This window comes from Palaemon carinicauda, chromosome 15, assembly GCF_036898095.1.
Source record: "Palaemon carinicauda isolate YSFRI2023 chromosome 15, ASM3689809v2, whole genome shotgun sequence".
NCBI lineage: Eukaryota > Metazoa > Arthropoda > Malacostraca > Decapoda > Palaemonidae > Palaemon > Palaemon carinicauda.
Window position 1 is genome coordinate 77,580,644 of NC_090739.1, and position 14,329 is coordinate 77,594,972.

General features: G+C 36.0%; 2 protein-coding genes across 3 annotated transcripts in view; both read right to left on the reverse strand.

Annotated features, from left to right (window-relative positions):
• Ire1 (serine/threonine-protein kinase/endoribonuclease Ire1) overlaps window positions 1–3,568 on the reverse strand; it is a 388,825-nt gene extending 385,257 nt beyond the window's left edge. The window contains exon 1 of one of the 2 annotated variants that reach the window (XM_068388550.1): window positions 3,360–3,568. In XM_068388550.1, the coding sequence (XP_068244651.1) occupies window positions 3,360–3,470 (111 nt within the window). In that variant the 5' untranslated portion in view covers window positions 3,471–3,568. The remainder of the gene's footprint in view (window positions 1–3,359) is intronic. The other variant, XM_068388551.1, reaches the window with a different exon arrangement.
• A 9,520-nt stretch (window positions 3,569–13,088) lies between these two features.
• The window catches only part of LOC137654683 (methylmalonyl-CoA mutase, mitochondrial-like), a 169,604-nt gene continuing 168,363 nt past the window's right edge, over window positions 13,089–14,329 (reverse strand). Inside the window, exon 15 of the mRNA XM_068388559.1 lies at window positions 13,089–14,062. Coding sequence (XP_068244660.1) covers window positions 13,983–14,062 — 80 coding nt within the window. The 3' untranslated portion in view covers window positions 13,089–13,982. The remainder of the gene's footprint in view (window positions 14,063–14,329) is intronic.

The following is a 14,329-nucleotide window of genomic DNA, read 5'->3' on the forward strand; positions in this document are numbered from 1 at the left end:
AAAGGAACCTAAAGATGACGACGGCAACCATGCTGAAGATGATGATGATGCAGATGATCCTCAACCAGGGACATCCACTGATTCCCAGCCTCAGAAACGTTTTTCCGCAAGCAAAGGATGGTTCGCGAAGTTTCAGAAACGCTTCGCCCTGAAAAGCGTTTCCCTGCATGGGGAGTCTGCTTCTGCTGACACTGCCGCTGCTGAAACTTACGTGAACCAGACGTTCAAGAATATTATCGCCGAAGGTGGATACAAGCCGGAACAAGTCTTTAATATGGATGAGACTGGCTTGTTTTGGAAGAGAATGCCGTCGCGAACTTTCCTGTTCAAAGAGGAAGCCAAAGCCTCTGGCTTTAAAGCATTCAAGGATCGCGTTACCCTCGTGATGTGTGGCAATGCTGCTGGATTTTTGTTAAAGCCGGGGCTTATTTATAAGTCGAAAAATCCTCGCGCTTTGAAAAATAAAAATAAGAATCTCCTTCCCGTGTACTGGATGCATAATCAAAAAGCATGGATTATGAAGATGCTGACCTCCAACTGGTTCCATCAGTGTTTTATCCCGCAAGTCAGCAAATATCTCTTAGAGAAGGGCTTGCCATTCAAGATCCTTCTCCTTATGGATAACGCTGGTGGACACGCAACTGACCTGTCGCATGAGGGCATTCAGGTTGAGTTCCTGCCACCCAACACCACGTCATTAATTCAACCGATGGACCAGGGGGTTATCAGGGCGTTCAAGGCCCTCTACACGAAGAATACCTTGGCGGACCTCGTTGCGTGTGTGGATGCTGCCCAAGATGACGAGGATGAAGATTTTAACTTGAAGGCGTACTGGCGGCAGTACACCATAGCCACGTGCCTGCAGAATATTCAGAAGGCACTTCAAGAGATGAAACCTGCAACCGTGAATGCGAGCTGGAAGAAGTTGTGGCCCGATATTGTTTACGACGACAAGGGATTTACTTCGTCGTAAATCCAACACTCTGCAATACGGAAATCTGTGCAGTTGGCTGCCATAATTGGAGGTGACTGGTTTGGCGACATGACGACTGAAGACGTCGACGAGTTGTTGGACTGCCATTCCCAGCCCCTAACTGACGCAGACCTCGAAGACCTGACGAAATCGGCAAGTGAGGAAGAGAGTGATACCCAGGAAGAGACCCAAGAAAATGTCGAAGAAACGGGCTTAACATTAGAACAGCTTGCCAAGGCCTGCAACCATGCGAAGGAGTTGAAAGAAATGTTGCAAGAGTGGGACGAGGATATGGTTCGCTCGATGCAATTCTGCAACAAGGTTGATGACATAATGACTCCCTACAAAATGCTCTTGGATCGAAAAAAGAAGCAGCGGCAACAACTTCCGATCACAATGTTCTTCCAGCCTCGCAAAAAAGAGCCAGTTCCTCCTGCTAGTACGCCTTCGGAAGAAATTGAAGTTTCCCAGGAAGAAGTTGAAGAGGTGTCCCAGGAAAAGACACCTCCGTCTGAAGAGACGTAAAATACTATCATTGGCTGCACAGTAGAACACATCATCAGCTTCATCATCATCATTTCTACTGTGCAGCAAATTCATCGCCATCACCATTCAAGTTTTTCTTCAACTTCTTTCGTGGTGAGTACAGTAACAATCTTTATTTTTTACTTTAATATTCTTACTGTACATTCTAAAACTGTATTTGTGCCTGTTTTATAGTTTAGTACTGTACGTACTGTATGCATTAAGTTAAAGGGAAGGTTTTAAAAGTCTACATGTTGTAACCTATCATATTTTTTTTTTTTTAAATTTACATTTACGTACGTAAAACAATCTCTCTCTCTCTCTCTCTCTCTCTCTCTCTCTCTCTCTCTCTCTCTCTCTCTCTCTCTCGTAAATTGTTTTCCTGCTTTGCTACGTACAATACTGTATAATTTATATTTGTAAGGTAACATATTTTGTAAATGCTTTTACTGTAAATACTGTATGTACTGTATCATTATTTATCACTATCATCATGCGCGTTAAATGCCTTGTTTGTTCTGAGCGTGGTTGTTTACTGAGCGTACACGCCGTCGTTTCAGGCGGCGTCATAAAGAAAAACATTTCATTTGGAAGTCCTAAGAAAAATACGTAAACTAAAACATTGGTAATAAACAAATCAACATACAGTACTGTATAATCAATATAATCGATGCAGAAACTAACCTATACATATATGTGTACTGTACACTAAATGAGTTTGTTTCTTCATTATGATCAGAGATGAACGTAAACAAAACATTGGTTGCCATTTTTTATCGTGCTTTTTAGGTGTTTAGGAAACGCATGATATAAAATCGCCTTTAATATTTGTGCCTGTTTTAGTTTAGGGTGCTGTAGTAAATGCATTAAGTGTTCTGTACATTAAAGGGTGGTTTGTTAACAGTACTACGTACAAGGGAAGGTTTTAAAAGTCCGAATATACATGTTAAATAAATAGGTAAATATGCTGTCACTACTTCGCGGATTTTCACCTATCGCGCCCGCGTCTGGAACCTATCTACCGCGATAAACGAGGGTTCACTGTAATTGAATTACACAGGCTGCTTAATAAGGCTATAATAGAGTTTAAGATATGTGCAATGACCAATCTAAGTTTCCAGAACTGGACGTCCAAAATATCTAAGAGGTTATGAATATAAATAGTTGGGACTTTGATTTTGTTTGCACAAATAACATATGACACAAATGTCTAGAGGAGCTTCTGGTGGCAGGTGTCAAGATGAAAACAGTGGGATCAAACGGAAGATATTTAACTGAAATCTGTGACTACGATAGTAGCGGCCACAAACAAAAGCAAATGGGGTTCAAAATAGTTGATTTGAAGAGATCTATTGAACTATTCCTTTCCAATGCTGTACTATAGTATATTAAACTGTTATTTCATACTTGTTTGACATTACAGGGAATTGTTTTCAAATTTCCTCCTACTTTTATGTACTGTATACTGTGTCAGTACAAAATAAGGGTTTTAATTTTTCTTTAAACAATTCAAGGTTTTCCTTTTTCTTTAATCAATAATACAAGATGACAGACAGAACTCCTCTTTATAGTCGAATCACCATAATCTAACCTTTGGTAGACAAAGCATCCCACAAATAACAATAGACATGGCTGAACTCAAAGTCCAGCCACAGCCTACCGGTTATTTCCTACATTAATCCTACTAATGGTCCCCTACTAACTATAATGTGTAGTCAATAATCTACAAATTGTCAAGTAATTTCCATATATGATACAAAGCTCAAAATGACTATTGCATCATCCAATCTAACATCAACAACAATGTCATTCGTTGAGATGGAACTCTGAGAGCAGCTTACTTATTCACTTTCAGTCTTACCTCATCGTGCAGATTAGACGTCTTTTGAAGTCGTGCATCAGCACCATAATGAATAATGAAGCTCACGGTGAAAGCGAACTGTAACGTTAAAACTTTGTTTAGCCAAAACATTGCCCATAATGTTTGTTAAGAACATAGGAATAAAATTAGAGTGGCCTTGTTCCACGGAAGTCTCTCTTGACAGTGTTTACTACGATTCATAGACACCTGTAAACCAGATTTTCATAGATACGTATTACATCGATTATACAACGTTGACAATATTTTCCTATTTCTAAATCGAAAATATTTGGGTACTATTCCGTGTTCATTACTTATAATGTTTCATTTATGGAATAAGTGTGACATAACTCAAGTAAAGACTGCTTTGAAAATATATGATATGAAAAGGCTCTAACATCTAATTAGCCCACCTAGAGATCATTACCTGCATTGATTTTTACTCACGCATCATTTTATGAAACAGTATTCTTGTTGCTAAATTGGGGAAAATTTCCAGTTCCATTCCTTCTCTCGACTATTGAGTTTAATGTGGAAATGTTTTTTTAGTCTTTGTTCCCGATTATCTACACCATCTGCCATGAATGAGTTTTTCTTTAGATTTTTATAACTCTTGTGTATATAACGTCAATTATTGTCTTTATGTTCAAGCACAGTGTATTAAAATAATTAATTCTGTGGGAAAACTCGAATATCTTGTAAGTAGTGGGTTGACCAGGGCACCAGCAATCCGTTGAGATACTACCACTAGAGAGTCCTTTGACTGGCCAGACAATACTACATTGGATCTCTCTCTCTCTCTCTCTCTCTCTCTCTCTCTCTCTCTCTCTCTCTCTCTCTCTCTCTCTCTCTCTCTCTGGTCACGGCACATTTTTCTTTGCCTACAAATACACCGAATAGTCTGGCCTATTCTTACCACATTTTCTTTGTCCCCCATTCACACTGAGATTACCAAAAAACTTTGCTCAAGGGGTTAACTACTGCATTGTAATAGTTCAGTAGCTACTTTCCTCTTGATAAGGGTAGAAGAGACTCTTTAGCTATGGTAAGCAGCTATTCTAGAAGAAGGACTCTCTTTAGTCTTGGGTAGTGTCATAGCCTATGTACCATGATCTTCCACTGTCTTTAGTTAGATTTCTCTTGCTTGAGGGTACACTGAGGGCACTATTCTATGTTACAGCATTTCTTTTCCTATTGATTTTTTAAGTGTTTTGTAGTTTATATATGAAAGATCAAATTCTTAAAATATCATATTTTAATTATTGATTACTTCTCTTGTAGCTAGTTTATTTCTTCATTTCCCTTACTTACTGGGCTATTTTCCCTATTGGAGCCTTGGGCTTATAGTACCCTGCTTTTCTAATGAGGGTTGTAGCTTAACTTGTAATAATAATAATAATAATAATAATAATAATAATAATAATAATAATAATAATAATAATAATAATAAACAAGCAAACTTACTAAATTAGTAGCATATGTTTTAGATGTTGATTTGTTTTCTATATTTATATAAGCTTTCAATTTAGGTTATTTCTATCATTACATGGAAGGCTGCCTTGAAAAAAAAAATAGTTATATATATGTATATATATATAAATAAATATATATATATATATATATATATATATATATATATATATATATATATATATATATATATATATATATATATATTTTTTTTTTTTTTTTTTTTTTTTTGAGGGGAACGTGTGAGAAACGTGCTCCTGGAATACCTCCCTGCAACAGGCAACGCGGATGTGAGCGCAACCACGCCGTCAGGATAACCGGGTTAATAACTTATTACATTAGATGTAGGTCGTAAACCTGCTGTCCAGAGAAAATTACCTCCACATAAAATCTTTGAAATTCTACTTTAGATTTGTCAGTTCTAAATCCATCCATATGCTTATAGAAGCTATTTTGACTCTATCCTGAAGGCTCCATTGAGTGGATAGGTAGGTTAAGTAATTTAAAGACAGTATCACTGAAAGTGGAAAGTAAGCAATAGCGTATCAACTCATTTATATTCTCTAAATTCTGTTAACTGGTTTCAAATCGGAAATGAAGATCAACACACTCAGAGCAAGGAGCAAGAGTGCACCCACATCTATTACATTTACCTTAACTGTTTCAGTTTAACTGAACCTTGTTGTAAATATGTTCAATAATACCAACATATTTAAATTCACTTCAAAGGAACAATCCCCAAATTATCAACAACTTTGATTTTCAGTTCTTAAACAATAAAAATGAATCAATCAATAAAAGTTACAAAAGATACAATTTGCGTTAAATTTATCTAATATCGTTATTTTGTATAATCAAAACGATAATGAATTGGACACCTTACTTTACTTTAAGGACTGCATTTATAGTCCCATACAGCAGGGGAATCCTACTCTCTACAGGACATTCACAGTCATTTTATCGTATACATTCCAAGGTATTCAGCATTTCACACCACACATTGTTCGTTTACTGTCAGGTCCACATTATCAAAGCACATAGAGAACAAGAAAGTCTCCAGTTTCCCATTGAAAGCCTTAATATCTTCATACTTTCAGATATCTAGTGTAAGCTTATTGTATATTCTTGGGGCTGCATAATTAAAGGCTCTAGAGCCTACAGTGGACATATATCTAGGTTCCAATAATTTGAAACCATCTGTAACTATTCTCGTGTGAACACGATTTGTTTGCCGCATAATATGTAGCAATTCTCTTAGATATTTAGGACGTCCAGGTTTGATAACTTGATGGGTTATTGTACACATTTCAAACTAAATGCTCGCTTTAATAGGCAGCCAGTGTAAATCAATTAGTGTAGGAGTGATCCTTTCTCGAGGTGGGACACCTTTTACTAGTTTTGGTCCTCTATTTATTAGGTCTTGTAATTTCTTAAGTTGCACTTTTGGTAAACTGTAGTAAATGAAGTTACAGTAATCAATCCTGGTAATAGGGCAGAGTTTGTTATTTGAGTTCATTTGAATATCATCCAAGTTTTTTGGGCTGTTTTTCTTTCCAACCACCATAAACTAAGTTTTGTTTTCATTTGATTTTAGTTGTTTGATTATAATCCATTCCCTAACACTGTCAAGAATTCGGTTTAGTTTCAGTAGTGTCGTATATATCATCTATAGAGAGGTAGAATTGTGTATTATCTGCAAATAGTTTGAACTTCACTCCATGTCTTTGTAGTATTTTCGACAGACTGATAGTAGGATATAGATCCAGAATAAGATTGGGCCCAGTGCACTCCCCTGAGGTACCCCTCTGTTTCATGGTTCATATGATAAATAAGTTTCCAATTTGCACACAGTAATCTTTTCAACCAAGTAGTCTTTTAAATATTGAAAAGCTTAATTTTCAATACCGATGGACAGTAGATCAGTTAGTAGCAGTTCATGCATAACTATTAAAGGCATCACTAAGATCGAGCAATATTAAAACACATTTGTTTTCATCCATCATTTCCAGCATATCATTTACAACAGAACATATAGCCGTCTCTGTAGAGTATAATTTTCTGTATGCAGACTGGTTTTCTGGTAAAAAATATATTTATTTTAAGTGACGTATTCTAGCACTTTTGAAATAAAGGATAGTAGATTGAAAGTCTCCCCAGGCTATATCAGGTTGTTATCCCTGAAAATCATAATGTTAATGTTCTCAGTTTTGCTTATGAACACATGATTGATCAATTTGGAATGAATAAAACTTTGTGTTATGCTATCAGGCATTTCTATTGCCAGGATGTTTGGTGAAATGTGACTCAGTTTTGTCCTAACTGTCCTGTTTGTCAAGCTGCTGAGGAGTTAAATCAGGCTTGTTCAAAAGCACCACTGAAGTCCATCTTTGCATATCATGTATATTTTGTATGTGTTTGTGAAAAGTTTTGGGTTAATGACTCCCAACTTTTCGATAGGTTGGGAGATTTGTTATATGTGGGTAAATAATTATTATTTTTTATGTTATAAGACCTGTGGAATAGGTTTGTTTTAAAATATTAAATGTTAATGTTAATATTAAAACACTGTAATAAATTTTAAATGAAAAGATATCGTTATGTTCTTGAACTTATTCATGTCGCCAGACAAGATTATTGAGTGACATCGTTTTACTGTGGAGATTCTAGAGTTCTTCATAAACGTTCGTGAAGTGGGTCCCATTATAAATAAAGGATTAAATGCGGGTTTTAAGGAGAGACTAAGACCATCTCTGAGTAAACATCTGCTTTTGTGGAGACATTTCAACGACACCAGCCACGATATTGCTATTTTCCCAATAAATACAACGCTGCTGATATACCAAATAACAAGGAAACCTTGAAAGATCGAATATCACCAAGATCTGTGTTCCTGAGTATCATATCTTTTACACTCGAAACTGTGTTCTGGGATTTTGTTGTTTGACATTTGGAAGTTGCAGATCCTGCCTTCATCCGTATCCTCAAAATCACGGACTAATAAACCCCAGTCCCGTATCAAGTTGTACTTCTGTAAATTATTATAAAAATGGGTGAACTGTGAGTATTTTCTGCATCTTGTTAAATATTGTAAATATCATTACTCCTTAACATAGTCAATCATTAAGGGAATACGACATTAAAGTCGATTTTATATAATCTATGTTTTGATATAGATGACTGTAATAATATCGAAGTTTACCCATAATCTCGGTAGACAACAAACGGAAGGTATATATTAGATAGATTAGTGTCAGGGGGAATAAACCCAATTATGCATAAGCTAAATAAAATAAAATGTAAGTAAAAAAAACAGTGACAAAATTCTTCACATGACCCTAGCTGGTATAATATTCAGGTCTTCTTAAGTACAACATAATTATGAACCCTGCTTGAATCTCGCGAGCGAGACAGTCAAGATTTTGTGTGACCTAGCTACCACCAGTTTAATCCCAGCACCAAGTAAAAACCAAAGGAAGCAGGGTCAGAGATATCTCACCCAATCCTGCGAGCTGTGACTATATCCGCACTAGGACACACACTCCGCAATGTTTCTTGTGGCTAGGTGGTGAACTACTTAAAACAATCCTGTGTTCAACAATTTGTTTTACTGAAGGAGTATGCAATTCCCTTTGCCATATTCACACGTTGTCTACATCTTTTGCAGACTAAAGCAGCACTTACACTGACACAAAAAGGGCACTAATGGCAAATACCAATGAGTCAAAATAGATTTGCTATCCAGCAGGGAACTACATCAGTCTTCTTGCTAGAGAAATATTAGGTCCTTTTACTGGTCATATAGTACAGTAGAGTGCACTGTATTAAATTCCTCTCTGATTACGACTAAATTTTCCTTTACTTACTTATACACCGAGTAGTCTGGCACATTCTTTATATATTCTCCTATTTCCTCAAACACCTGGCAACAAGATAACAGAAAAAAACTTCTTTACTCAAGGGGTTAACTAATGCACTATAAATGTTCAGTGGCTACTTTCCACTTGGTAAGGGCAGAAGAGAGACTCTATCTATGGTAAGCCAGTCTTCTGGAAGGGCACTCCAAAATCAGACCCTCGTTCTTTAGTCTTTGGTAGTGCTATAGCCTCCGTAGTATGTAGGCTACCATGGTTTCCACTGTCCTAAAAAAGTTTTCTCGCTTGAGGGTACACTCACGCACGCTATTCTGTTCACTTTCCTCACTGGATTATCTTGCTGATTGGAGCACTTAATTGGCTAAGAAAGATAAAATTTATCTTAAAAATTTTTAGTTTTACTTTTCCAATATTGGCACTTGAAATAAAAAGTTACTTCTTTCAAGGCCGCTCATGAATGGCAGAAGCAAGGGACAGTGACAGTACTCTAGAGACTGACCATATATCTTTATGATTAGTGTTCAATGCCCCTCTCTACCCAAGCAAGGATCAGGGGGGCCAGGCAATGGCTGCTGATGACTCAGTAGGTAGACCTATAGGCTCCCCCAAATCCCCCATCCTTAGCTCACGAGGATGGTGAAGATCCAGACAATACAAGAAACTCCTGAGTCTGAGCGGGACTAATTTTTATGAGGAACTCGGCAAAAGATCTAATAATGTATAGCAAGGTGAAAAAAATTAATTTGTTTTTAAGATTAGTGTAGTAGAACCTTGAAAAAAAAACAGTCAGTGCAAGCCAGCACAACTCTATGCTGGTCCTAAGTCAGGGGAAATGTTAAGGGTAGACAAGGGCACACACATGTACAAACTGAGAATCAAAACTTTGGAAAATTGGCACCCTGACGAGCCAAGATACAAGAAAATGATAGAAGGCCTCTCTTGTTCTTGATGATAGGGAGTGATTAAATTCTGCTTCTCCTACTGATTGCCATGGCTTTAGAGCTTTGGACTTTCCCTTTGAATTAGGCAGAGCAATTCATAAGTGAAGCTACTCACAGGCCTGGAGTTCGTAGGGTATACAATAACTACCCTGGTGTTGTAACAAATAACATTTGTTCTCTAGTTGGAATACTTTATCATTCCTGTCTCTGATGTGTCATACTCATGCATGATTTATAAAAAAAAAAAAATATCAAGCAGACTGGAATGACATTTTGTGCGATCTTCTTAATTAGAATTGGTCACAATTGTTCAAAAGTGCTGAACCTTTTGTACTTTTAAATGAGAATCGGGTCATTTGATAAGCGTACCCGTTCACGTGAGCTAAAATACTGAGTGAAAGACAAGCCCGGGTTCAATTCCAAGAGACCCCATCTGGGAAGAAATCCCTGGGCAATCTAAACCAACCAACCAACCTGGTTCAATGATGATTGTAGACGTGCTTGTTTGGTGAAGCAGGAGCCCTATCATCTTTGGAATGGTAACAGATAGGATTTGACTTGGAATAACTTTACATTAGGCCTACTCAGCTAAGAGTTGTTGCTCAGAGAGTTTATGCTTCAACTGAAAGGGAATACAATTCAACCATAAAATAAACCCTTTCTGGTACAACCCAGGAAGAAAAGTGGTGGGCTACCCTTACATCTGGACACTTTTGTAGATTCAACAGTTCTTCCTTTACTTAAATCGGATGGCTCTGTCACTCACTGTCCGAAGGAAGAGGCAACACTTTCGACTGATGTGTTTGACAGTAAGCAGAGTAATGAGAAACTTGATCTTCTTCATTCCTGTTTTCCTGAGGCAAAACTACCTAGTTGAGCTTTTTGATCCCGTGAAATTAAAACTCTCTCGATGGCCCTTGATGCTTATGGAGATGTAGACCCAAATGATATTTATGCTTTGTATAAAGACTACTGATTTCTTAGCTCTTATGTTAACTGTTACTTTCTGCAAGTTAGCAAGAAGAGGTTCTTTTAGCACTTATTGGAGAATTGGTGGTGTTACTCCATTATGCAAATGTGTTTGTGGTAGCTCTAGTCCAGCTGATTACCACCCAATTCCGTAACTCCCATATTACCTAAACTTTATGAAAGTCTTTTAGAAAAACTTCTAAGTAGGTATACAGAAGATAATCATCTTTTCCCTAGTTTGCAATTAGTCTTCCGTAAAGGTCTTAGGGCATGTGATGCCCGCCCATGCTGTACAGAAATCCCTTGTTTGTGGTCAGGAAGTTCATATGATTGGCATTAATTTTAGTACTGTCTTTGACCATGTTAATTATGAGACCCTTGTTTTCAAACTCAAATAGTTGAGAATTGGTGGGATTTTTCTTAGCATCATTATTCTTTTAAGCAATAAATTACAGTTGTTGTTGTTCATGGACACCATAATGAGTATAGAAATGTGGTATCTGATGTTCCTTAGAGTAGTGTTCTTGGTCCATTACATTTCCTGCTATATACACAATATGTGATTTAGCCTAGAAAACAAGCTTGTTGCATATGTAGATGATGCTACTCTCTTCCCTTTAATTCGATCTCCTGAATGTAGATCTTGGGCTTGTGGATTCATTAACAGAAACATAGCTAAAATTAAGTAGATGGTGCAAATTATGGGACATGAAGTTGACTCTTAACAAATTCAAAGTATGATTGAAAGCAGGTAAAGTGGCTCCTCTACTTCCAGATCTCATCATTGATAGTTTCTTTAATTCTATAAGACTATTTCAAAATTTCAAGTGTAATTCTTGATAGTAAATTCACTTTTTATAAACACATTCAGTATGTTTCTTTTTCACTTGCACAAAAAATTGGCTTACTGAGAAAATCTTTTAAGATTTTCAGTGATCAATCTATTCTAAAGAAATGTTTTAGTTCATGTTGCCATGTTTTGAGTATTGTTCCCTGTCTGGTCTTCAGTTGCTGAATCACATCTTAATTTGTAGGAAAAGAATTTGCAGTCTACTAAATTTCTAATTCCTGATCTAGATATTAATGTCGGTCACTGCCTTTCAGTTAATTCTTTATGCATGTTTCGTAAGATTTTTCATAACTCTGACCATCCTTTGCATTCAGATCTTCCCAGATAGTAGTATCCTGTTCGTAATACTAGGTATGCAGTTAATTCTTAGTCATGCCTTCATTATAAGGCTCAATACTTCACATTATTCTAGGTTTTATTCCAACTGTGACCAAGTTGTGAAATGGTCTTCCTAATCAGAGTTGAATAGTTGTAACTTCAAAAGGTGAAACTTACAGCAAATGTCTTCACAGTATATGTTGAACAGACTGACAAAATTTTCTCTTTACATTTTTATAGAAGAAAGATCGATTTGAATGTTGTTACTGCTTTTGAAATATTTTATCTAAATGGTTCATTACTTCACTTGAAGTTTATTTATTTCCTTCCCTCGGTCGGATATTTTGCCAGTTCGGGCCTTTGAGTTTATAATTGGACACTTGAACCATCTGATGAAAGCGATGTTGTTTTAAATCAGTGTGCATGCAGCCAAAGTTGAGGCTGTGAATCCTTTGCACATGTGTGATTAGGTTTACTGTCAACCACTTACTTCTCTATCCTTTTTGCCCAGTATTGGTATCAGACTAGCTGCTGGCCATTGGAAAACTTAGATCAGGGTACTCAATTGGTACCTGTTAGCATCTGAATATTCTTGGGTGTGTTACCCAGCTAAAGGGGTATCCTTATGCATCCACTCATGTCAAAGAAATCTCTTCTTCATACCCTGACCCTGTACTGTGAAACATGGAATAAATAAGCACTTGGTTCAGTTTGGTGTATTTACAAAAAGGGGCAAACAACTTTGGATCTAGCCATGCTCGCATTAATATCTAGCTCGGATGAAGATGTTCAATACAATTCTGAAGGTGTTATATTGATATTTTAATATCGTGCAACAGGGAGATGAAGAAAGGCAGTTACCCAATGTTTTTATGGATGGAAATCCCCTTCAAAGCAACACTAATGCCTCCTCTCCTTCCAATCAAGCCAACCACTTCTTTCTACAAGTATATTAAAGTTCAATGTTCTTTTATTTCATATCCATTTATCTATTTTATCAATTACAAATGTTTTTCTTTTTTTGGTGCGTTTTTATATACTGTTCTGTATTTTAATTCTGTAAACTTTATGGAAAAATGGCCCATAATAGGAGCATTCTTGGTTGGGAAATCAATTAATGCTATCTCCATTCATTCTTTAGGGGGAAAGTTAATCTATCATTTAAACTCGAGTTTGGAGCAAATTTATGTTTGATTTCGAGGTGCCAGTTAACTATTAAAGAAAGAAGCTGATATCAATACTGGAATAATAAGTCAATGAATTTCGAATCAATATATGTTAAAAGATCTCATAGGTTAAAAGAAATCAGTTAGTCAGAAATATTTACTTTCTATCATTACACCAGAATAACAATTTGAACTAAAACATACTAAAATAAAGATACTTAAACTTAAAACTATGACGCTATCACAGCAATACAACTAAACCCAACTACTGTCTATTCCAAGTGGTAAGAACAAATCACTATACTGTACTTAAAACTTAAAAGATGATCTACATGCAAGACTGTTCTCTTCTTTTCCTCTCTGAACAACGAACAGTATGGTATCTTAGACATGCAAAAGATCGAGAAAACTAGGAGAGAAAAATATATAGCATTTCTATGATACATGTACAGTATGATTTCTGAAAGGCATTAGTCATTTGTCACATTGAATTATAACCAGAAGAAAAAAAATATATCTATAAACAAAGTACTGTGCTTGAATGACAAGAAAATAACTACTGTATATATAAATATTTTAAAAGCAATATTTGTCCAAACTCTAAATTACAAACTGTACAAATAATACACTCCCCTTATATTCTACATATTTTATACATAGAAAGCAAACCTACTTACATAAACTCAAGGTAGATCCAACTAGTTCTTTGCAATTTATCAAAATTTCTAATTACTTTCTTCATAAAAGTATCTTTGTGGCACATTATTACACTGGCTTTACAATGTAAAAAACAATTTCTAAGGTATGCTTATGCATAACAATTCTTCCAGTACAGTACAAAGAACACTTACATAGAAGTCTGAATACACAGCAAATTGTTGATTTCTTCTTTAATTACAATCCAACAACATAAGAACTCTTGTAAAAAGTACACAGCATCTTACTAAGAACAGCTTTTCTCTTTTCTTGCTTAATATTATTCTTAAGATAGTTTCTGTCGAAGGTACTCATATTACAGTAGTGTGCACCTAGTAGTGTCAATTCACTGCAGCTCGCTTTTTTAAGGACACTGTAATCAGGCTGAGAACATCTAGTGCTGCTACAGGAATCTGGGTACCTGATAAACAAATATGCACTGAGAACCATGGCTCAAGTAATTACATGTATGGGGACAGTTCTTAAATAATACATATTAATAACTGATAAAATTATCATAAATAACTGAGGAAGAACGTAATTATGAAATATGAAATAAAAAAGATACTGCAGATGAAGTATGAGCTAACTTTATACATAGGAAAGGAACAAAGAAAATGGAGTGGGTTTTCTTTTTAACAAAAATCTTGCAGGTAACATAAAAGAATTTCATAATAATATCAACAAA